At 47.1% G+C, this 23,545-nt stretch overlaps 1 protein-coding gene and 1 pseudogene across 1 annotated transcript; both read right to left on the bottom strand.

Moving 5' to 3' along the window:
* Positions 1-7,164: 7,164 nt before the first annotated feature.
* On the bottom strand, positions 7,165-9,793 carry dpm2 (dolichyl-phosphate mannosyltransferase subunit 2, regulatory). Its single transcript, XM_070924825.1, has 4 exons — positions 9,598-9,793; positions 8,746-8,835; positions 8,272-8,374; positions 7,165-7,816 (listed from the first exon to the last, which is right to left on the bottom strand). Exons 1-4 carry the CDS (start codon positions 9,598-9,600, stop codon positions 7,761-7,763), a joined length of 252 nt encoding a protein of 83 aa, XP_070780926.1. The 5' UTR covers positions 9,601-9,793; the 3' UTR covers positions 7,165-7,760.
* Positions 9,794-14,835: 5,042 nt separating this feature from the next.
* Positions 14,836-23,545, bottom strand: part of LOC139301310 (early estrogen-induced gene 1 protein-like) — an 11,542-nt pseudogene continuing 2,832 nt past the window's right edge.

Raw genomic sequence — 23,545 nt, 5'->3', positions numbered from 1 at the left:
CAGTCTCTGTTTCACTAAGGGCTGAAAAAAAGACTTAAACCTCCAGCCTGTACTCCCCTTGACCCCTTTTGTAAGCTAGCCAGCAATGCTATTGGGTAGTCCCATAGCAACAAGCACGATGCAAAGCTCCTTGCACCTTTTAAGCTCTTCCCTCTGTTACTAGCGACGCTCGCGGCTTCATTTAGCATACGGCCGCGAAACAAAAGCTTCCCGTCTGATCACAACCTCGTGTGGCCCTGTTTGATGGGCCGCCTGAGTGTCCAGGCTGCTGGGTATTTGAACACACCACGTCTTTAAGAGAGCAGTTCAGACAGGCAGGGGCTCATTTCATTTCATCATGTTCTGGAACAAACCAAAGCACAAGTTGACTTTACTACTTCCACATCAAAATGTACTGTAAAGGTTGCAAAGGCTAAAAATAAACCTGAATTCTCTAGGGTGGACAGTGTGTACGTTCATTTGTCACTTATAATAGTTATATACTGGCTAATGGACATGTTAAAAGACATGTAAGCAGGCGTACACATTTACTATGTTTTGGTTTCATGGCGTTGAACTGTAGGAATACGTGTACAAACATATATCAGCTTAAAAAGCCAGATATTTCCGCCGGGAGTCCCTCGGGGGTTTGGTGGAAACCAAAGGAGGAGCGAGAGGGAGCGTAAATATTGGACTTACGTTCATCAGAAACCAGAAGCACAACTTCGAAATAATGCTAATGCTGCCCTGTGTCTGCTGGATGTGTAAAGCAGACAAATGTCTGCTAACACGCTGCCGCTGCTTTATGACACGTCCATGTTGTTTTTACAGCTTGTGCTGCTGATGAACACTGGTTAAAAAGTACCGGAGCCTGCAAGGCGCCAGCGCTAGCGAGCTAGTATGCGAGTATGGTGCTGGCTGACGCTGTTGGCTGTGCGAGCTATTATTATAATATTATCTCATAGGCCCTGTTTACACCTGGCATTAACATGCGTCCTCCTGGGTGATCCGCTCACATGTGGACAGCTCTAATACCAGATGTGAACGCACCCAAGGCGCATTGCCGAACTGAACTAGCTTGCTCAGTAGTTAGCTGTGCGGTTCGGTTAACGCTAGCTGACGGGACTGTGAGCTCAGAGCACAAGGGGAGCGTTGGTGGTCACACCGCTAGCAAACGGGAGCTTTGGCGCACTGGGGGCGGGGGAAGGGGGTTTATATATGTAAAACTTTATTGAAGCTTTACAGCCAATAGACCGCTAGCTGCGCGACTAACCAAGCTAATTCGCTAGCTACAGTTAGCAGGTTACTTTAGCAACAAGTAAAGCTATCTGTCCATCAGGAATGTATGTATATTTCTCCAGCCAAGCATTCGAAGGTATAATGTCTACAAGTCTTCAATTAGCTTTCGGACACCTCTCAGTCGGGAACATTTCAGCCCCCCAGAAGTAGCTGCAGCGTGAGTGGGTCATTTGTATGGTGAATTTACAGCTCACAGCAACTTAATACAATATGGTCTCTGGCTTTTGTTTGATATCTAGTGTTGGCAAAAAAAAAAAAATGTTGTTGCACATTTCGTTAGCATAGTCAGGAGGGCTAACTGGGCTTGTCTACTGTACCACTGCGCGTCGCTGTCACCCTGAACGCCCCAGCGAACCCCATTCAAAACTCTGGCAGTTCGATAACAATGCGTAAAATGTCAAGATATAAAGAATATATATATATGGGGGGAAAAAAAGGTACAAATAGTCGAATATCCGCATTGAACAGCCAAATCCGATTCGACTCGGGTGCAGCCCTAGCGTGTTCCTCTCATAATCCGTGATTTTACATGGACACATTTTGCATTTATTACTTTCGAATCACAGAAATGATGATATGCTTGCTTTGGACCGACAAGAGGCAATCAATCAACAGCAGTGAGCCGAGGGGGAACTGCCGAGTTTTGATGCTAATTCTCTCTGTGGGTTTGTCACCACACAAGCGACCTGTTTCACATACGAGTAGTGATCCATCATTGATAAAAAGCCCAAAAACAAATGTTGATGTGCCACTCTGGTGTGACTCAAGGGCAAAAATGATCCCCCAACTAGCTAACGAGAGTCTTATGACTGGCAGGACATTTGTGTACATTTGTCAGGTACCGTCAGATGAGGTCATTACGCCACATGTTGGAAAGAAAAATAAACCGAAGCTTGAAAAAGTGTATCACAAAGAGAAAGCTTGTCTTTCCCACGAAGCCCTCTCTGTGTACCCACCTGACAGGGCAATTGTTGCAGAAAGATCCACCCAGGTGGTTAGGCACGTACGCATGCATCACTTCGCTGCACGCCGGGGTTGATTTACTGTTCTCCCGGGGTGATGTTCTCCCCAGTGTCACGTCCTCTTCCTCCGTTACCGTTGAATCGTACGTGAACGTCAGGGTGTTTGGATAACGCGTGTCGTGAGATCTCGAGCTCAGAGTGCCAGACTTGGAATCGAGGCGTGGCAATGACGCCATCGTAGTCACGTGTCTGTGGTCTCTCTTGAAAACAGCCCGAAAATAGCTGACTTGAGACAACATGTCAACGTGGATACTATCTCGTGTTTTGATCCTGTTTATGGTGATTAGAAGCGTATTTCGGACAAGGATCTTGATGAGTGATGGATGGGGCGGGGGGGGGGGGGGGGGGGCTGCTCTTGTTTTGCTTTTTAGGTGCAATGTCAACTTATTGCGAAGTAAGTGCTGCGGGTGCATTTATCATAGAGGTTGTTGAAATCCACTAGACCACATCCTGCCACTGGGAGCGGTGAGTCAGCCACAGCGCACTGTGAGAGGGCTCGTGAGTTGTGGTGCACCTCTGGCTCTGCTCCTTGGACTGTTTAGCCTTGCTGGCTTCACCACTGTCAGTTTTCTTCCATGAGTTTGACTCGATGAGACCTGGTGTTGAGAGAGACTGCCCCTCCTGTTACCAATTACCAACCAGGCAAAAAGGGCAACTGCCCTCAGGGCCCCGGACCCCCGGGGGTCAAGCGTGTTACTTACCTACTCAGTTAGGAAAACAAACTGTTTTAAGTCATATTGTGCTCAGTTATCAATAGACCATATTCACATTGGCCATTTTCCTCTGACGTCACACTAAGGGTGTGTTCCAGCTTTTAAGTCGTATAATTGTGGGAAATCTGACAAAACGTCATCATTCCACGATGGGTAGTGTGAAAAGGGACATCGGGCCACATTTCAAGGTAAAACAACATATTCGATGACCCATTAGCTACCAGCGTTAGCATTCAACCACTTCCTAGCTGTCCACCTGCCCAGTGCAGCCACCCAGTCTGCCCACTGACGTTACACAGCCAACCAAATTTGCCTTTTGATGTCAAGTGTAACCAGTAAAACCAGCACAGACTTTGGTAATACCGACATCACCCAAGGATGCACCCCCCCCCCCCCCCCGCTAAGGAGTGCGTGCGTATCGCACTTCCCCAAGAATGCAAACAGTGATTCAATCACATGTGGACCTGGATGTTGGAAAAAGGGAATAGTGGGAGTTAGTCACAGGCCCTGGGCGGCACCTGTGGCGATGGTCAGGAAAAAAAAAAACAGACTGTGTAGACTACAGAGGCTTGAATGCAGTCACTGTAAAAGATGCACACCCCTCGCCCGGAACAGACGACACCTTGGATGCCCTCAGAGGCCCGTCAGTGTTCAGCACAATGGCTCTTTCATCAGGGTATTGGCAAGTGCAGCTCGAGGACCAGGACAAAGCAAAGACAGCTTCCACCACAGGCAGAGGACTTCACCAGGACTTCAAAGGCCCCCCCCCCACACACACACACACACACACTTTTCTCAACATAATAACGTAATGCAGCTTGTGTTACAAGGTCTTTCGTAGAAAACATGCCTGGTGTACCGTACCTTGATGACATAATTGCCCGTAGCTCCAGCTTCTCTGTCCATCTTCAGCATTTGAGAGAGGCGTTGGATCGCCTCAGGTCCGCCAACTCGAAACTCAAACCCTCAAAATGCGACTTTGCACAACAAGGAGTGGCATTCCTGGGACATGTCGTTTCATCCGACGGATTAAAACCTGACCCCGAAAAAACAGAAAGCGAGAGACTGGCCTGCGCCTAAAAAAAAAAAAAAAAAACCCCCCCGCTGAAGTCAGAGCATTTCTCTGGAGGGAAGATGACTCCGGGTTGTGATCCTGAAGGTGGCGGAGCAAGGTGGGCTCTGGAAAATGGATCCCTATGACTGGACAATTGAATATAGACGAGGAAGGAAACGTGCCGATGCTGGCTTTATGTCCCGTGGTCCTACGACAGCTGAAGACGCCGCCCCTATGGCTGCAGCCAATCAGGTGAGATGTGTTTCACATTCACACTCAAGCAGACCCGAGTCATTCGCATGCAACCCGACCGCTGAACCAGCACCCTGCTCAGAGTCTGCACCCACTGCCTTACCTGCTGCAGCTTCGCTGGATATCACAGCCGCAACTATGGACAACTCGTCCGAGCTCAAAAAGCCGATCCCGAGGTGCGAGTGATCATGAACTGGGTGTTGGCCGACGGTGGACCACCATTCTCACGCATTAAAGCGGCCTCGCCTGACATGAGACGGCACTGGAGTTGCGAGTTTCTTGGTCCGTCGCTGTCCCCGCAGTGGGTATCTGCTGAGCCCTCTCACCGGAGGACACCACCCTCTGCCCCTGACCCAGCGTGCCTTTAAGCTGCCTTTAAATCCCACACCCACCCGAGCACAGAGCGGGTACTCGCGGCGGATTGACTGGGCCTTGTATCCACATTGTATTTGCTAAAGGCTAAGCTACCGTGGCTGGCCCCACTGGCTTGAATAGGCAGTTTTTTTTCCATGTGAATGCTACAGGCCCGCTCAATTGTTCCAACCACCGCCACTGTTTATCTGGTCCCACCACCGATACCCCTTCTGGTATGAGAGGGGTGGACGCCCTTTCAGTGACTGGTGCGTCGCTGAGTCGGGCCCACAACACAGGGGGGAATCAACGGCGTGTTCCAGCGTCCCAGATCTAACCCCTCTTTACCTGCACCCGTACAGTCAACACAGCCCCACGTGGCACGTTATATTAACTCCTGCCTGTGATATCACCCGCTGATACCAGATGGGTATTCCTCACCGCGTTCGTAAGTGTATGTCGCCCCCCGATGCTATGTCGTGGGCGGCTTGCCAACATATTGTTGCCCTGGGGCCTCCTAACAGGTTCACCTGGCCAACGAGGGCCCCCCTCTTGAGTTAACACGTCGTTTACACACTTTCATCCACTGGGCCCGTTGTCCAAAACGAGTGGCACTTGCCGTACAGCCTCTTGTCTGTCAGACGGGTGACTTCACAGAATGAAATCACAAGGAGCTGGCCGAGGGCCACGCAGCACTGAGGCCTTTCGAGTCCTGGATCGCACGCGTGCAATCAAGCCCCTTTACCCCATCGTTATACTTAGTATATATATATATAGTCTAAACATCTTCATCTCGGCAACTTGGACTCGTTGGTCAAGAGCTTCCCGCACGATTCACTGGCTGTAATGTGGACAGGATCAATTTTTCAGCTTTAAATGGGAGCCCGGTGAGCGCCCCCCCCCCTGCTGATGAGGACAATGTCAACACGGCAGCAAGACCTGGTTTGATGGCATCCCACGCTGTGACACAGTAAAGCCTGCGTGTGGACCTGACCCGCTGGGCAAGCTGAAGAGAGTTCTCTGGGCTGAAGAAGCAGGAGTTACGCTCGAGGGAGTGATGCGAGGGGGGGGGGGGGGTAGGGTGGGGTGGGGGGGGGGTGAAAGATATGCCAACAACATGAAAAGAAAAAAAAACAAACAGCATTATTCAAGCTCCAGATGAAAGCGTTTTACTTGCCTCGGCGTGGCTCTCGTGGACGCAGAGCAGAACGGGTCCGTGCGCAGCAGCAGCCGCCGGGCTCGGTCTTGTCCGTATCGTTGCGAGCGAGCGCGAGCGCGCGTGTGTGTGTGTGTGTGTGATGGGGAACTACGGGTGCGTCACATGTCAGCTCTGCTGGTCACGCCCACATTACACTGTCTCCACTGGCTGACTCCACACACACACGCGCAGTCATTAGCTGGCGACCACGTGCGTGCCAATGGAATAAACTCACTATTCAAATAATGACAGTGTAAAACGTGCGGGTTTGTAAGGATGATGACGTAGCCCTTAAAGCTACAGTAGGCAATATTATTGAAGTATAATTTGGGTTGTAATAAATAACGACATCTAATTGAAGGGCTTTTTAAAAAAAAAGTTGTATTTTGTCTTTTTTTTTTTTTTTTAAAAACAGGACCAGGTCTGAATCAAACAACCAATCAGGGGTTAGCAAGCACGTAGCCGGCCAATCGCATCCACTCTGAAGAGGTTGGAAGAGAGGACTCAAGACACTTTGATTTATTTAGAATGAGGCAAATATACAGAAGAAGACGGGGGGGGGGGGGGGGTAATCACACAAACAAGGGGGATAGAACTCAGTCGACAAATGGTGGGAATGACGTTGCAACACAGTGGAAGGCAAACGGCAAAAGACAAAGAAACACCATATACTTTCCTTTTAGCCTAAGCATGTATATATCGTTACTCAAAACAATCACAGGGATTAACGGTATCTGATGTGTTTGCATCCAAGCTGTCCACAAAGTAAACGATATCAAATGGGAGTAAATCAAGGTGCGTTATCCATTTTTTACACATTTGCGCAGGAATATTTTGAACAACAAATGGTGAATGGTTTCAACCTCTGAAGAACAACATTTGCAAGGGTCCACATACAAAATTGAAGGAATCAAGACACAGAACCCCCCCCCCCGATTACCCTGATTGGTTGTTTGATTCGGACCTGGTCCATCCAAAATAAAGCCCATTGCTGTGGGTCAGTCTAGCACCACAACTAAACGTACGTCTTGCAGCTCCTTCCTTCTCTGCAATTTACGGTTTGAGTTTTGTGGCGGTTTGCCTCGAGTCTCCACTTCCAGCTCCACCCAGCCGCAGCACTGAGCATCTTCTGCAGGTCCATTTCATGGTCAAGCTCAAGAGAAGGTGGAGGTGTACCAACCGGTTGGAGCGATCTTCCAAAATGACCTCGTACTAGAAAAACAAGACAAAAGCTGCGAATATGAAGGTAAACTCAACTTTTGTAATTGTAAAAAAACCAAAAAAAAACAAAACACATTTCCCAGCATCAACATTTTTATTGAAAAGAGAAAAAGGACAGTTGGGCCCCATTTCCGACCTTTCCTGCGAGTCTGTCGGTGAGGGACTGGCATCCCTTTCACGCACTACAAAAATAAACACATTGTCACAGTATTTACAGAATGTAACGCTGCTTTCAATAAAGTCGGGATTCTGACACAGATTCCACCTCCTTCCATATTACTGTCAATTACTGCGTTGACCCAAAAGTAATCATGTAGATTCAATTCGGCCATTTCAAGCACGCTGGTCTGTTAAATATGACATTGGCGTGAACTCAGGATTCACGTTAACGCTGCCTACTGATCTCAACACTTCACGGCAGCGATCCTCGTGACGGCGGCTCTAGCTCGCAGTCCCCGGCGAAAAGTGGTGCAGTCTGTGTTTTTGCTTTCAGTGCATTCATTCTGCCACTCGAGGGGGCACTGGAGCTGATCTCTACTCATCGACTCTTGACTGAACTGAAAAGGGAGCCAAAATCTGGAGGTAAATCTCGGGGGGGAAAAAAAGAAAACTGTTCTTTTGAACAAATATAACTTTGCATGTAAACGGCAGTCGCTCTTGACATCCTGAGACTAGTCCACTTTCTTTGGCTTGCGGTTCTTCCACATGACAACTGCAGTGAAGGCCCCTGTGGGGAAGATAAGAACGGTATGAACATGACACACAGTTTAGAGGGGGGTCGCCTGCGGAGCCGGTATTCACATGAGAATACTTAAAGCTGCAGTAGGCAATATTATTGGATCATAACTTTTGACCATTGCACGTCACTAACTATATCTAATTGAAGGGCTCCTTTAAAAAATGTATTGATTTGTATTATGCATCTTTGTATTTAGTCTTTTTTTTTTTTTTTAAACTGGACCAGGTCTGAATCAAACAACCAATAGCAATAGTTAGCTAGCACCGATTGGTCGTTTGATTCAGACCTGGTCCAGTGTTTTGTTTTGTTTTTTTAAAAAAGGGGCCCATCAATTAGATATTATTAGTGACATGCAATGGTCAAGATTAGTTATTTCAACTGAAATTATAATTCATTACTGTTGCCTTAGGTGTTTGCTTTGTTTTAGAATGCAGTCTACTCACCTATACAGAGGAGCAGTATTACTGCAGCAATGCCAGGCAGGATGACCGAGTACTCCCGAGGAAGAAAATACTTGTGCAGTACGTGATCACTGTCCACGAAAGGCTGGAAAAGGACAAAATACCGGTAACATATTTTTAACTTGAAACGTTTTCTCAAACACGGCTTTAAAAAGACTGAAATCCCTGTTACCGTGTAATAATGTCAAAACATGCATGTAATAAAAATGCATTTCGCAAGACAAGGTGGTGACAAATGATAGATTTTAGAAAATGAGGCGTCGCTGCAGGGGTACAAATGTTTACAAAGGTGAGTTTGACGGGGCAATATGTGCAAGGTGACAGATTAGAGCGATGCAAACTCTAAGCAACAGCCTCCCCCTGTTGGTTGTTTTATGAACTGCGTGGAGTGGATACAAGCACAAAGGCTGTGGAAGACTTTTTTTAGAGAAGTTTTTCAGGACAGACAGAACCTACCAGGACAATGACCCAGACAGAGTAGTACGTAAACAGCAGCAGGCTGAAGACGACAAGACTCATGCCGACCGCTTGGTCCACTCCCGAAGCCTGAAAACAAAGAAACACCGACTTGAGGAAAGGCAGACCCCGCCAGACGCATTTGAATGAACTGGGGATAACTACATTTCCCATAATGCAGCTCTTATTAAATGTAGTGCATCTGACCAAAAAATAACTGCCATTAAAATAAAAGTTCAGCCCCACTTACAGAATCAGTCTCGTTTCCCGTTCAGTGGACGGACTGGGCGCTTTGACGCAAGCTCTGCCAAACTACGTTCAGATATCTTAAAAGTCAACGGCGGATTTGCTTATTTGCAAATACGCGCACGTCGCACGGCATCAGATCCGTTTAGTTTATGAATAAGCAATGTTCCCTTGTAAATTCGGCGTAGAAAAGTCCTCTCACTATTTCAATAAAACACATTATTTTGCACAGAAACATTTTGGGGATACCCCCATAAGTTATGGAAGTTGAGAGTATTGCGAAGGTCTTTTCGGGAGGGTTAGTTGTTATTTCCACGTTTTCTGACATTTCAGAGTTAGATTAAATTGTGCTACACACTAAAACGCAGACGAAAAGATGATTGTAATCGATTTTTACGCCAACTGCCGAGCTATACGCTAACATTAATGTCTTTAACATGGAGATTAGCTGCAGTTAACTGTGCGTTAGCCGGCGTAGCATCATTATCGCATAAAACTATATTAATAAAACTTATTTTACAGTTATAGCTAAGGTGCCATGGCTGAGACACAGCTTCAAAGAGCTTTAATTCTCCTGTTTAAGTTTAATCGGCTTGTCTTTCTTACCATTTCTCACTGGGTATCGCTTGCTGACGTTTCCTGGTTCTTCTTCTTCTTTGTTTAGACTTCCGGCAGACTCGATGCCTCGGTGCGGCACACTGCTGCCTCCCACAGGTCGGGATTATATTGCAGTTCGGAGGGATTCTATTTCCATAATGTGTAATCCTGGCTTCACCTGCTCAGCCCACTGCAACGCCCACAATACAGCTATCAGTTCTGTTGTAAAGACCAAAACCCCCTCAGACAATTGCTTATTATTTCATAATTTCAAGGTCTGGGGTGTAAAAGAAAAAAGCCTGATTTTCCAGTTTTGGGATCTTGGGGCCCCATCGGTATACATTTGGGGATGATGTTTCCCAGTTGTTCCTGATCAATTCTTTTACCATGTCTCCATAAAATCCAAGATTAAAAACCCCCCAAAAACTTTATTGTCTATCACATAATAATAGAAATGTGTCTCACAAACAACATAAAAAAACATACTCACATAAAATTGCATTAAAACACAGGTGATTCCGTAAAAGATAAGAGCGAGCGTGCAAAGCTGCATTAAAGATAAGAGTATTGACAGGCAGTTCAACCATTTAATAAAAAAAAAAAAAAAAAAAAAAAGGATATTGCAGTGGGAATTTGTAAATTCTCTTTATGGCCAGAGGCGCTCTGAAGTGGCTGCCTGATGGGAGTAGCTGAAAGGAGTTTAAGGAGCTGAAAGGAGATTTTAAATTCACAAGTTCATTTTTGAAGACAGCAACAAGAGCGTACCAAAAATGTAGACAGGACATATCAATGCTTCAAGATTTTAATGCGCGTTTTATTACAATTCCACCAATTTGACAAGCTTAGGCCGAGCCTAATTAGAATTGAATAAATTACAAAAGATGGAAGAAAAAAACAAAAAAAAAACGATTCCTTCCTAACGATTCCGTTTGATTTCCAATGATCAGGAAAGAAGAAAAAAAAAAACAACAACAAAACCTTTCACCGCATGCAAAACACACTTAGTTGTGTGAATGTAATTAATAAGGTCACAGGTTACACATGGTCAAGTACAAAGTGTCTCTACAACAAATCACAGTAGCAGACGATCCACCGACACAACGGTTCCCTTTACTGTAGTGTACCCTCTGATGACCACCCCCCCCCCCCCCTTTCAGTCCCGTCGCGCCGTACAACATTAGCTTTGACGTACTGTGCAAATCTGTGGACCAGCCCGCTGGTCTGAAGGCAAAAGGAGAAAATAGATTGCAGGGTTACGCGTGTAACCACGGTTCTCTGAGTGGAACCCCACAGGTTTTATAGGCACTTTACTGTACATACGTCCCCAGTTTTTTGTGCTGTAGTGTGGACGGCAATGGAAGGAGCCCCCTTGTGACATATTAAACAGATCCTAGTATTTATGCTGTATTTACCCAGTATTAACCAGGGCTTGATGGACCACAGCAAAGATAAAACAAAAAAAAAAACTTTTCAGTATCTGATATACATCCTTTCACGTCAGTCAAACATGCACGGCCTGCATGCATGCATGTGGGGGCACATTCGCACATACAATACAGTATCATTAACATACACATACTGCAGAAACACAAACACACAAGTGACGTCCTTGGGGGGGGGGGGGGCGAGGATCTATTGTATATTGTCAGTCCTGGTACAACAGGGGCTTTATGCTGCTGCAGCTGTGGGGCTGACCTCACTGCAGCCCACACCAGGCCTACAGCATCGCTGTTAGCTCTACACACAAAGTGACAGGGACGGAGTTTACAGGAGCTATTCAACGATGACCCGGAGAATAGAGATTTCACTTACAGTCCCACAGTTGCCTAAAACTAAAAAGTGCAATGAGTTCCGGCTGTAGTTAGTCTTTTTTTTTTTTTCTTTTGGTGAATACTGTGCAGTCAGTGTGACGCCTGAATGTAGGCGGGGCGGCAGGAAATTGGAGGCCAGTATTCTTCTCGCCGGGGGCCATTACTCTGAGCCTCTCTTGCGAAATGAAGTTGACTGACCGACTTAAATAAATATCTTTGACCGGCGGCGGTCAACGGGTCACCAATCAGTGATCCATCTGCCAATCGGAGCCCCCAGAATGGCACAAGCTGTGGTTCACGAGGTGAATCGACAGTAAAGTCAATCTTAAAATAGCGTACCTTGAAGCTGCACCCATTGATTTTTAGGCAGATGCTGTTCGCACCCGGGGTGGAATAGCCCAAGGTGGCTATTGACACATGGGTGTATATGGCATGGCAGAGACAATCACCCGGGCGTCAGTAGCCAAGGTGGCTACAAAGGCCGCTTCACAGCATCAGCTTTCTGTCAGAAAGCCTAACCAAGTAGTTTTGGTGCCTTCACAACGTCAACCACGTGTTAGAAAGCCTTTAGTCAGGTTTAGGAAAAGACCATGGTCTAGGTTTTTAAAAAAAAAACAATATTAATTCAAATAGCACTTCCCCTCAGCTCTGCAGAGCTTTTTAGCCGTTTTTAGCTCTATGTTTTGGTTTTTCCGGCCAGGAGATGGTGGACATCTAAAAAGGACCTAAAAGGAGAGTGAGTATCGGACTTGCATTCTTCAGGTGGACATAGACTCAACTCCGAATGAATGCTAATGTGGCTCGCCGTCGGCTAGATGTGCACAAAGGCCACCGTTTGCTAACACGTTAGCCGTGGAAAATCAATGAATGCAGCTCCGAGTAACTTTCCTACGCAGCCTGTTGCATTGTAACATGTTTTTAAGTCTCTCCCGCTTACCAAATACTTGATGTGCGGCTTTGGGTTGTGAAAAAGGACACGATTATTAATCTGGCCAAAGTTTGAAACAACTCCTCGGCGAGCCAGCGAGCGCATTGCCGCAAAGCCTTTTACATTCGTGAGTGGTTTACAAGAGCATTCAAATTCAAAGAGCGAATAAATACTTGAGTAAGTGCAGAGGACGGGCGGTTCGGGAATACAGGAATTCAGAGAGAGAACATGGCGCGCGCCATTCACAGACAGCCGCGCCATCTCCGTGTCCATTTAGTGGTTTCTAGCGATCCTCCTCGGAGGGCGCTCGTGTGCAAAAATAGTATGTATGTATACACAGTGATCAAATAGCATCAAAATATAATACAAAAGGACAAAAGCTTCAGTTCCAGTTCCAGGCTGCTTTTGAGACTCAGTAAAGAGCCTTTGATGCATTCGGCGAGTCCTCGTCAACTCGGAGAGTCCGAAAATGATGGCGTGATGAAATCACATTTGAACTCGCGTGGTCGTCAGTCGGTGGTTATGAACCGGACCAGTTCAAAAACAACTTTTTTTTTTTTTACGAGTTGACAAGGGCCCTCCTTGAACGCACCGTTATTCCAGTGTTGCACTACAATTCCCACAATGCAGTAGTCTTCAGGGTATGGTTTCAAGTAGGTTGTGCACGTGGCACTGGTCAAAGTTTCAAAGTCAATCCTCAGGATAATCAAAGTACGGGGCATCATTGTATGTGTTTATGTACACATATATATATATATATATATATATAAAGCATGTTGCAGCGCGGGTTATATACAAGTAAAAGAACAGCTGCAGCTAATAGAACGAGCCACGGGGAGGTTCGGCCCAGCTTTATCAAAGTTACTGCGTTTGACCTGCTGGAATGGCAGTAGTGAATTTGTGTGTGTGTGTGTGTGTGTGTGTGGGGGGGGGGGGGGGGGGGGGGGATTGCCACAGTTGGTGATCTAAGACAACAGACTCCTCTATGCCTTATGGCGTATTTGCCACAGTAGGGAAAGCACGGGGGTTGCTGATAACATTAATCATGGCTCTGCTCTATCCAAGTCATGACAGTGAGCCAGCGCGAACAACACCGGGATCCTGGGAATAGAAGTATCTGCGCGGAATTCGGCCGTCATTCATTTGATTATCTACGCCCGCGACGTTCCCTACTGTCACATGTGGGAAAAGAATCTATCACGCTCGAAAGACCCTGTTTGCGGGGTAATATCACTTTCACAAGTGAGCGAAGAGGCTCACTCTCTATTCTGCAGGGGGGGGGGGGGCACTGTAGAAGATTACAGACTCCTGTGAACCTACTGAACCAGAGACCGGTTTGACACACATACATTATTATTGCATTACTGTAAATTCCCCAAATAGGAACAAACTACTGGTATCTGTACTATGCAGATAGTACATGCGTTATTTCCTATCAGTATGACAACATGTCTTGTCTGTCTCTGAGTTCCTCCTTAACAGAAAGTAAGTCTCAGGAGGTGAATGACTCACTTAAAGGGGACCCATTATGTTTTTCCTTATTTTCTGTCATATATATAATGTTACAATGTCGGATATTCACACTAAACGTTACCAAAGTTGCCAAATAATGAGGTAAACGTATGTAAAGTAATCCCTGTGAGCCAAAAGCTCAGGCTTCAGACTGCTCTGAACGCTCCGTTTCAGTTTTTTCAACCGCCGGGTCTATCTGATGTCAGAGAGGCACGGATGTCCTTATATGGTATCTCTGCTCCAGGCACAGACCAGGTGTTTATGTTTACGTCAACGTTAGGTTTACAGTTTGCCTTTGGAAATTCTTCCAAAAGACTTCCGGAACTTGGCCGGCCAATCAGAAGAAAGCGGTCTTTTAGGGGAGGGAGGGGGGGGCTTAAAGAGACAGGAGCTCAAACGGCTTGTTTCAGACAGAGGGGGGGAACTGAGGTGGCTGCGCGAAGGGCCAGTAGAAGATACATCAGGACTTTTTTGAACTGTGAATCCTGCAAAGCTGCTCTAGTGGAGTCCCAGAATACAAATACAGAGCTGAAATGAGCAGAATAGGTCCCCTTTAAAGGAAAAAAGTAATTAATGCTCACAAAAACTAAAACTAATTGAGTGTTTCTTTTGGTGAGGGGACGAGGACAATCGTATAGTCCACGCCATATCAACACGAAGGAAGGAATTCAGTATTCTGAGGCACTTCTGCACCAAAACACAGCAGCTAGCCTGATGCTAACACATTCACATCGTTCCCGAAGTACGAGCTGCTTATATGCGCACATAAATGAAGTCATTTTAGAGCATCGATTGCATATTCCTGTGCATGAGTGTAAAATATGTTAAGCTGTTGTGATGAAACTGGTTCTTTCTTCACTTAAAAAGATTTAAAAATCGGACGCCTGTCCACTATTTGAGGAAATACGGTAATCGTGCGTTACAACACCTGCCCACCACCTGATTAAACATATACTAGAAAGGCTTGATATCTATATCATAGTAGACTTATTTCAAGCTGTGTGCACTGAAGACAAGTATGCACGTACTTGGACATAACACAGTCAGAGGCAAATCAGGCCCCCCCCTGGAATCATTAACCAGCCGATGAGGCTGGAGACGCGTTGGCGTGTCCCTCAGTGAGTCTCGATGACCACCGGCTCGAAAATACCCCGGCGTTCCTCTGGGAGGAACGCAGAAAGCACGTGGTCATTTTTAGAAGAACTGGGTAGGAAACTGGGTTGGTAAAATAAAATAAAAAAAGATACAGTAAATGTAGCTGATGCTAAACGGCGTACCTGTTGGCGAGCTGTGTCCCGCTGAGGGGCCGTGGTCCCATCTTTGCTGACAAACAGTCTCAAGTTGCTGTCTGAAGGAAAAGGAATCCGGAGGAGAGGTTACCCAGATGTTGTGCTACAACTAAAAGCCCCCCCCCCCCCCCCCCCCCCCCCCCCTCCAACTATACCTGAAACTCTGTCCTACCTTCGTTGCTGCTGCTGTCGGAGAAGTTCTGACTCTGGACAATCTTCTCCACAATGTCGTCTGCATCGATGCGGGTGTCGTCCACACAGCTGGGCTGCCTCTCCACGGTGTCCTTCTTCCGCCTGTTGACGGGACGAGACAAACAGCGGCAGAGAGAAGATTCACGTCTGGGTAAAAAAACTCGTCAAATACATTTTTCCCCAAAGATGGTTCTGTCATTTTAGGTCGTTTTTATGACGTTTGTTCAAGTGCTCGTTTTTCTGACGCGTTTGGTTTGTTTGTTTGATGCTATAAAAACGGGGTGAAACCAGTGATTGACAGTTGTGATTGCCAGTGGTGTACTCGCGATTGGGTCGGGCTGGTGTAATGGGCGGGACCTCGATACTGCAGCTCCACCCCCCCCACCCCCCCAATCACCACTACTTAGACTCTGGCTCCAAATGACGTCACCAGCGCAAGATGGCAGCTATAGGATATTTTGGCTTCATTTTTGTACAGTGTGAGGAAGTGGAGACGCGTCGGCCATCTTTATATACAGTCTATGCCGTGAACACACACACACACACACACACTGTCGTTTATTTTGACTCAATCCCACACACACAGACACACCGTCCTGCTGCCAGAAATACCCACCAATGTGTATTAATCCGCCGCTGAAAATAGTCCTTAACAAATGCACTATTATTCCCTCCTGTTTGAGAAACGTTTGCTTAAAATTACTGAGTTTTTCTTAAGGATTGGTGAAGTGTTTTTTATTGACTACGCCTTTCAGTAGGAACCAAGTGGGTGGGGAAGTTGTTTATTTGGATCCCCATTAGCCACGACCAAGGTAGCATCTACTCTTCCTGGTGTCCACGCAAGTAAACATTGCATCATAGAGCAAAAAAAAACAAAACAATAACAGACCAAAAAACTACTATTACACACTAGTAAGTAACTACAAACCAAAAAAAACCCACTTGTTAGCGACCGCCTTTTTTAAGACACGTAAAAGCTTCAAAATTCAGACGATGTTGTTTTTGTACTGGTTTACATTCCGTCTGAGGTCCTTCCACACGACCAACAGAGCACGTCACTCACACACACACACACACACACACACACACACACACACACACACACACACAGGTTGATGGATTCCTGGAGAATGTCTGGCATGTAAGTCGACACGTGCCTGAGATTCAGCCCTAGACTTGTAGCAGTGCGATGGAGTCGGGGGCATTTTTGTGTGTGTCTACCTGGAGGACCTGTTGGTCATGAGGGCTGCTGCAGAGGGCGGAGGAGGTCTCTCTGGTTTGGTGGGAGTTGCTTGTCGGTGCGGCTCGGTGGGGGTGGAGGGGGGCGGCTGGGAGGGGTGGGCATACCCGCAGGAGACGCTGCTGCTGGAGGAGGCGTTCCTGTGGTGACTGAGGTCAGTCAGGCTGGAGCAGCGAGAGTGAGCTGTGCTGTAGCCTGGAGGACAAGAGAGGACAGGAGAGGACAAGAGAGGGCAGGAGAGGACAAGAGAGGACAGGAGAGGGCAGGAGAGGACAAGAGAGGAGAGGAGAGGAGAGGAGAGGAGAGGACAAGAGAGGACAGGAGAGGACAAGAGAGGACAGGAGAGGGCAGGAGAGGACAAGAGAGGAGAGGAGAGGACAAGAGAGGACAGGAGAGGGCAGGAGAGGACAAGAGAGGAGAGGAGAGGAGAGGAGAGGACAAGAGAGGACAGGAGAGGACAAGAGAGGACAAGAGAGGGCAGGAGAGGACAGGAGAGGACAAGAGAGGAGAGGAGAGGACAAGAGAGGACAGGAGAGGACAGGAGAGGACAAGAGAGGAGAGGAGAGGACAAGAGAGGACAGGAGAGGACAAGAGAGGAGAGGACAAGAGAGGAGAGGAGAGGATTAGCATATTGTATAAAATCCCAAATTTGTGAACCAAAGAGGATAACATAGAGTAACGGATATTTGCTCTATGTCATGCGCAGGCATGGCTGGACTAACACGAGCCAAAACTGAGCTCCTGGGGCTCTAACACCCCCCCCCCCCTCCCCCTCCTCCCACTCTGTGTACACCTTTTCTATACTATACAGCACAAAACTGAACTAATGAGGGTCACGCCTCTCTGACCTGATATCTTGCTGTGCTGGCTGGCATAGCTGGAGCTGCGGAAATGGCCGGTGTGAAAGACCTCGTCTGGGCTGTGGACACTCTCTCCCTCCTCGGGCAGCCCTGCAGAACACACACACACACACACACACACACACACACACACACACACACACACACACGCGCGCGCAAGTGAGTAGCATTCAAATACGTGCACGTTAAATGTTCCTATTTACCTGTAATACCATTAACACACTCGACCTACCGTCATTACCGTCTGCAATGAGAGATTATTAAAGGCCCCATATTTTGCTCATTTCCAACTCTATGGCTGAGTGCGGTGACTGCATAGTTGTGACATCACAACCTTACGGAAGTCCTGACAGCTCGTTTCAAAAGGCATTTCTCCGCGGACTGAGCGTTTTGATGCTTTCACAGTATTTACACGGCACCTAGAGCTGCTTTATAATCAATCAAGACGTGGAGATCTCACTTTCTACAACATGGGACCTTTAACAACGGTTCAGGTGCAGTCACTTTCAGTTTGACCTCCAAATGAAGTGGTTTAGATAATCTGGATAAACTGTTGGCAAGCCGTCTAAAAAGGTTTGGCTGCTCGTGTTTCTTTTGGCCCGTTTTGACTTTGCCGTTGCAGTCACCTGAGCTACGCACTGACGACGACTGCCTGGATTTGAAGGCGCGCGGGCCCTCCACGATGCCTCCCAGCGGCTGACCTGTGGCATCAGTACTCTCGCCCTTACAGTCCGGCTGCAGGGTGGGGTCCTCGTCCCCAACGGACACGGACTTGGCCGTGCTGGCAGGCCTGACGGTGAAAACACAGGCACAAGAAATAATTAGCGTCACAAGGAGCCACCGCAGTCACATTCACAGGCGGGGGAGAGTGGGGGGGGGGGGGGGTGCATGCTGGTGTTTGAAAAACACAAAGTCAGATATTGAAGTTGGCTGCTTAATCGGCCGCTTATCAACACAGTCAAACAGTTGCGGCGGCAGTGGCTGGGACGCACATCTTGGAAAGGAGACTTCAGAACTTGCCTGAGAATCGTCACGTTTTTTAAAGTTTGCCTCGGTATGGAAGCATTCCCGAGAGAGTTGACAGCGCATCCGTGGGTACGCTGCAAGCAGGAGCTGCTGATAGCTAATCCGGCATGCTTTTAATGCAGTTGTCTCACTTTTGTCTGAGGGGTGTCAGACTTTCAAAAGAGGAACTCACGTTTTGAAGCAGGGATCCCCAGACAGAAGAGTCATCCCAATTGTTACCTATAAAAACAAAAAAAAACAAAATAGCATGTGCGTGTTATTAAAACTCAGTGCTGATCAGTGTGTGTGTGTGTGTGTGTGTGTGTGTGTGTGTGTGTGTGTTTGCCCTGCCTTGAGGATAGAGTTGTCCTGTCGAGTGTTTTTGGTGTCATAACCCTCCAGGATGCAGCAGCGAACCGCGGAGCCGGACCCAGCGAACTCCGCGATGTTGAGGTCAGCGAAACCTAGCTGCGGACAAGACGGACAGCAGCGGGAAGTGAAGCCATTGAAGGTGGAAAGCTGTGTACAGATTTGAAGAATCGAAGCCTAGGTCGAGTCTGGCTCCACTTCCTTCCATTTTGTTCCCTTCACGGATCTGAACCGGCAGGAGCGGTTCCTCTTCCGATTGAGATGTTTTAACGTTCTGTTGGTTCGGATCTTACTACCCATGTGTGGTGCTGGACAAGATCGCAGAGCCTAAACCCTTTTTGATTGTGGACATTCCATGAGCTTTCCTGTAGTGTCATTCTCGGGATAAGTCCGCCCCCCCCCCCCCCTTCGGCTAACTGCATGTTACTGTTTTTGCGCCCTGGTTTTTAACGGGTCCAGTGAGCTCCTCCAGAGCTCAAGTATAGATAGGCTTCACCTCTAAGACACTTGGTACTTGGTGGGCGTGCTGTGCCTGGAGCAGGTGACCTGCTGGGGGCGTGGCTAAGGGCGGTGACTGTATAGCTGTGACATCACAACCTTACGGAAGTCCTGACGGCTCGTTTAAAGGCACAGTATCTGAATACGGGGCTGTGTTTCATTTTCTTTGCCGCGAACAAGAGCAAGCTTAAATCTCGGATTCGAAAATTCAGAATGAGGCAGGGAGTGAAAGGCAGAAGGGACGGGATGGAGGAAAGCCCCCCCCCCCCCACTGTGCTGGTTATTGTTTACTCGTCCCAGTTAACGTGTGCGTGAAATCTGGACTCGCTCCCAATTCGTTCTTAAATTATGGCTAAAACCAAAAACCTATTTTGAGGTCACGGCGACCTTTGACCTTCGAGTCAAAAGCGTCACCTAGCGTCAGTGTCCAGTGTGAAATATGGTCACAATCTCCGCTTCTGTTCCCGAGTTCTGGCGTTGAACAATGGCCCCCCCCAAAAAAAGGTTGTTTTTTTGGGGTTTTTTTTCTTCCCAGGACATTATGATGTCACAGTGAGGGTGACCTTTGACCTTTTGGGTACAAAAAAAAGAAAAACATAACACATAAAATGATCCCTACAATCAGGTCGTGACACGGCAATATTCCAAGCCTCGTGTCCTCTTATGTGGCCCAAACAGCTGATACTTTAAACCACGGGGCTGGTGCTTCAAGTTCAGCTGTTACCACACACACACACACACACACACACACACACACACACACACACACAGAGTTGTAAAAACTCAGCGTGATCTGTTACTGGCCATTGCCCTCTGACTGTGCCCTGTCACATGCTCCTGTAACAAAGCCTTTTTTTTTTTTCTTTTTTTTTTATCACTAACGCTGTAAAATTTTTGAATGACTGTGTTTGTAAAAAAAAAAAAAGAAAAAAAAAAAAGGAGTTTAATTCAATCTTAAAGAGAAAAGGTGAAACGTTTCGGATCACAAACGTGTTCAGAAACGGACCTACACGGACAACGGAAACATGCTACATGCTACATTTTGGCCAAACCGGTACGGTGCTGCTAGTACGCTAACCCTAAACCTGTCCTGTCTCTACCTTTTTTTTTTTTTTTTGCCATTAAAAAGTCTCTAAAGAGACTCCCGTGCTGTCTCCATCTGAGATCCCCTTCCACGGTTTCACAGTGGAGCCTTCTGGGCCTGAACTGCAATTGTCCCGTTTCTTTCGAATTGATTACGCTTGACGGATGCAGCATCTGTGGCTTTCTGTGCTCCCATCTCTGTAGCTGTAAGACACCGCGCCGCATGTTTTCTTTTTGCCTCCGATTGTGACGGTGAGTGCACTGGCTGCTGTGGCAACCCCCGCCCCTTGGATCCACTGACACCCTGTTCTAGGTTGGCCCGTGTATGTGTTCGCCCCCCTTTTCTTTTTTTTGCCTCTCTCCGACGAGGACACAGAAGTGTCAAAACACGAGGCCGTTTCCCTCGGAGGTGTGCCGTCCTCAGATTGAGAGGCACCTGATTTTTTTTTTTTTTTTACGAGGGGAGGCGGGGGACTCTCTCTCTCTCTCTCTCTCTCTCTCTCTCTCTCTCTCTCAGCTTTATGAGTTCACAGGGCCAAAACTGGGCCGAGCTGGATTAAAGCTGAGTTTTCGTCGTCTCGTGCCGTAATCGCGTAGTCGTAAAAAGCAGACGTACCTTTGAGAAGGCCTTCCCTCCTTTGAGCTCCTGCGAAGAGAGAGAGAGAGAGAGAGAGCAAAACAGTGAGGGGCCATGAAACATATTACATCAAACCCCCCCCCCCCCCCCCCCCCAGGACAGGTGGCTGCTGGGAATTGTAGTTTACCTTGCGCACGGAGACCCTGCAGAGGCACGGGTCCAGCACCCCGGTGATTGGACTGGCGCTTATTTTGCACACGAAAGAGAACTTCTTCCGCCAGCGAACGCAGTTCTGCTGCACCTCCTCCCTGCACGCACACACACACGCACACACACACACACACACAGATCAAGTTTGCGAGACAGAACAGCACACAGTTCAGAGTGAAACTACATGTATTGCATGCCTGTCCTGCTCTCGAGCAACCCTGGGACCCCCCTGGACCCTGGGACCTTCACACCCCCATTAGTGGACAGGGGGATGCGCCCAGTTTACAGACTGCAAACCCATCACATTTCCATACAGCAAGACAGAATACGAGGGTGTGGGGATGACTATTTTAAGGGATTTTGCGTGGTGACCTTTTGCTAAAACAATTTCAACCTCACTGTTTGCTGATCCCTTTCCCGCAGCCATATGGGAGCGGCCATTTTTGTGTTCTAGTGCAAACTTAACATTGCCTGCTGCTACTGCTTCACATTAAAAGTTTTGCATTAAAGGTCCCATATTGTAGAAAGTGAGATTTCATTGTCTTGTTTGATCACAAAGCAGCTCTGGGTGCTGTATAAATACTGGGAAAGGATCAAAACGCTCAGTCCACCGAGAAATGCACACAGCCCGTATTCAGACACGAGCCGTCAGGACTTCCGTCAGGTTGTGATGTCACAGCACTCAGCCATCATCACTGCTGTAACGAGACACCCCCAGACAGGTAACAGAACCTTGTTCTTTTCATTCATCGTATTTGTTTGCACAAATCAATCACAAGAGCTAAAGTCGGTATCTTTAGGCATTCTTTCCGCCATTAGCTTCAACATTAACCTTATCAGGGGGGAACTTTTTTTTCCCCCCACTCCACTTATCTGAAGGGTGACCTGAAGTTTACCGCTCTTAAAACAACAAGCCCCGGGAGGCTCCCGGGCCGGCAGAAATCGGCCAGACAGGTTCTGCCACTTCTTTTCTTACAGCCCAACCCAACCCCCGCCTTCACAAACACGCCATTGTGCAGCAAGTACATACACGCACACTCACTCTCTCTCTCTCACAATCAAGCCGCGTCGTGAGTCTGACGATACGTGCTTTCTTTTTTTTTTTTCATTTCAGTAGACATCGCTGGCTGACGAGGCCACGTACAATACTTACATATAAACACCACGACGTTTCCCAATTCCACTTATCTCTGGCGATGTGTCAAATATGTGTCATTTTGTTTAGATGAAAATTCTCTCTTCTGGGAAAACATGACAATATTTTTGTCACTGTTTTCGCTGTGACCTTAAAGCTACAGCAGGCGATATGACTGAATTAGAATTTCGGGTTGAAATAACTTATTTTGACCACTGCACGTCACTAACAATATCTACCTGAAGGGCTCCTTTTAAAAAAAAAAAAGTGTTTCTCTGAGCACCCCCCCCCCCCCCCCCCTTTTTGTATTTAAACTTTTTTTAAAAACTGGACCTGGTCTGAACCAAACAACCAATCAATCAAGGTTAGCTAGCACGTTAACTGGCCAATCACATCCACTCTGTACAAAGAAAGGGCGTTTCTACAGAAGGTTCCGCCTTCTGGATTGGAGCGTGAATCAGAACGGTCGGAAGAGAGGAATCAAAACACAAGAACCCCCTGATTACCCCGAGTCGATGTGATTGGCCAGTTACGTGCTAGCTGACCCCCGATTAGTTGTTTGATTCAGATCTGGTCCAGTTTTTTTTAAAAGACTAAATACTTTTTTAAAAGGAGCCCCTCAATTAGATATTGTTAGTGACATGCCGAAATTATAAATCAGTCGTTACTGTAGCTTTAAGCCCCACTTATGTAACATGATGCAGAAGCTCCATTCGAAAGGTGCCCCGAGGAGCCTTTTCGTAAACAAATAAAACAGAACTCATCGTGCGTGCCCTTGAGCTCTAGAAAAAGGGTGCTGAATGAATTTCCTTCCTCGTGAAACATCTGCAAAGCCCTTTCATTTATCTATTTTTTTTTTTTAAATGTTCTTATTTTCTATATTTCTGACTCATTCGTACAGCCTTGTCTTTTCCCGAATCAGAGAGAAGGAGTGGATGCAATTTTAAGAATTGTAAAGTGCCGCTTACAAATGTTGTGCGGGTTAAAACAAAAAAACAAAACAAACAAAAAAAAAAAACTCCCACTTGACAAACACTGTCCTCCTATTTGTTACTCTGTGTTTTTTTTGTTTTTTTTCTGGTGGAAGAATCTGAGGAATGAGACAGAGTTGCAAATGAGGCTGACACACACTCACACACACACACACACACACACACACACACACACACACACACACATTTACAGTTAAAATCTCCTAACCCGGCCATTGAATCATTTCTAATGTGTGTGTGTGTGTGTGTGTGTGTG

Source organism: Enoplosus armatus, chromosome 18 (genome assembly GCF_043641665.1).
Source record: "Enoplosus armatus isolate fEnoArm2 chromosome 18, fEnoArm2.hap1, whole genome shotgun sequence".
NCBI lineage: Eukaryota > Metazoa > Chordata > Actinopteri > Centrarchiformes > Enoplosidae > Enoplosus > Enoplosus armatus.
The sequence above is the reverse complement of the archived record's forward strand: the minus strand, read 5'-3'. Positions and strand labels throughout refer to the sequence as shown.

What these genes read in the sequence shown, in the direction of transcription:
- dpm2 (XM_070924825.1), bottom strand. An exon ending in CTGTCTGGGTCATTGTCCTG is followed by an intron (nt 8,375 to 8,745) that starts GTAGGTTCTGTC and finishes GTCCTTTTCCAG; the next exon opens with CCTTTCGTGGACAGTGATCA. An exon ending in AATACTGCTCCTCTGTATAG is followed by an intron (nt 7,817 to 8,271) that starts GTGAGTAGACTG and finishes TCTTCCCCACAG; the next exon opens with GGGCCTTCACTGCAGTTGTC.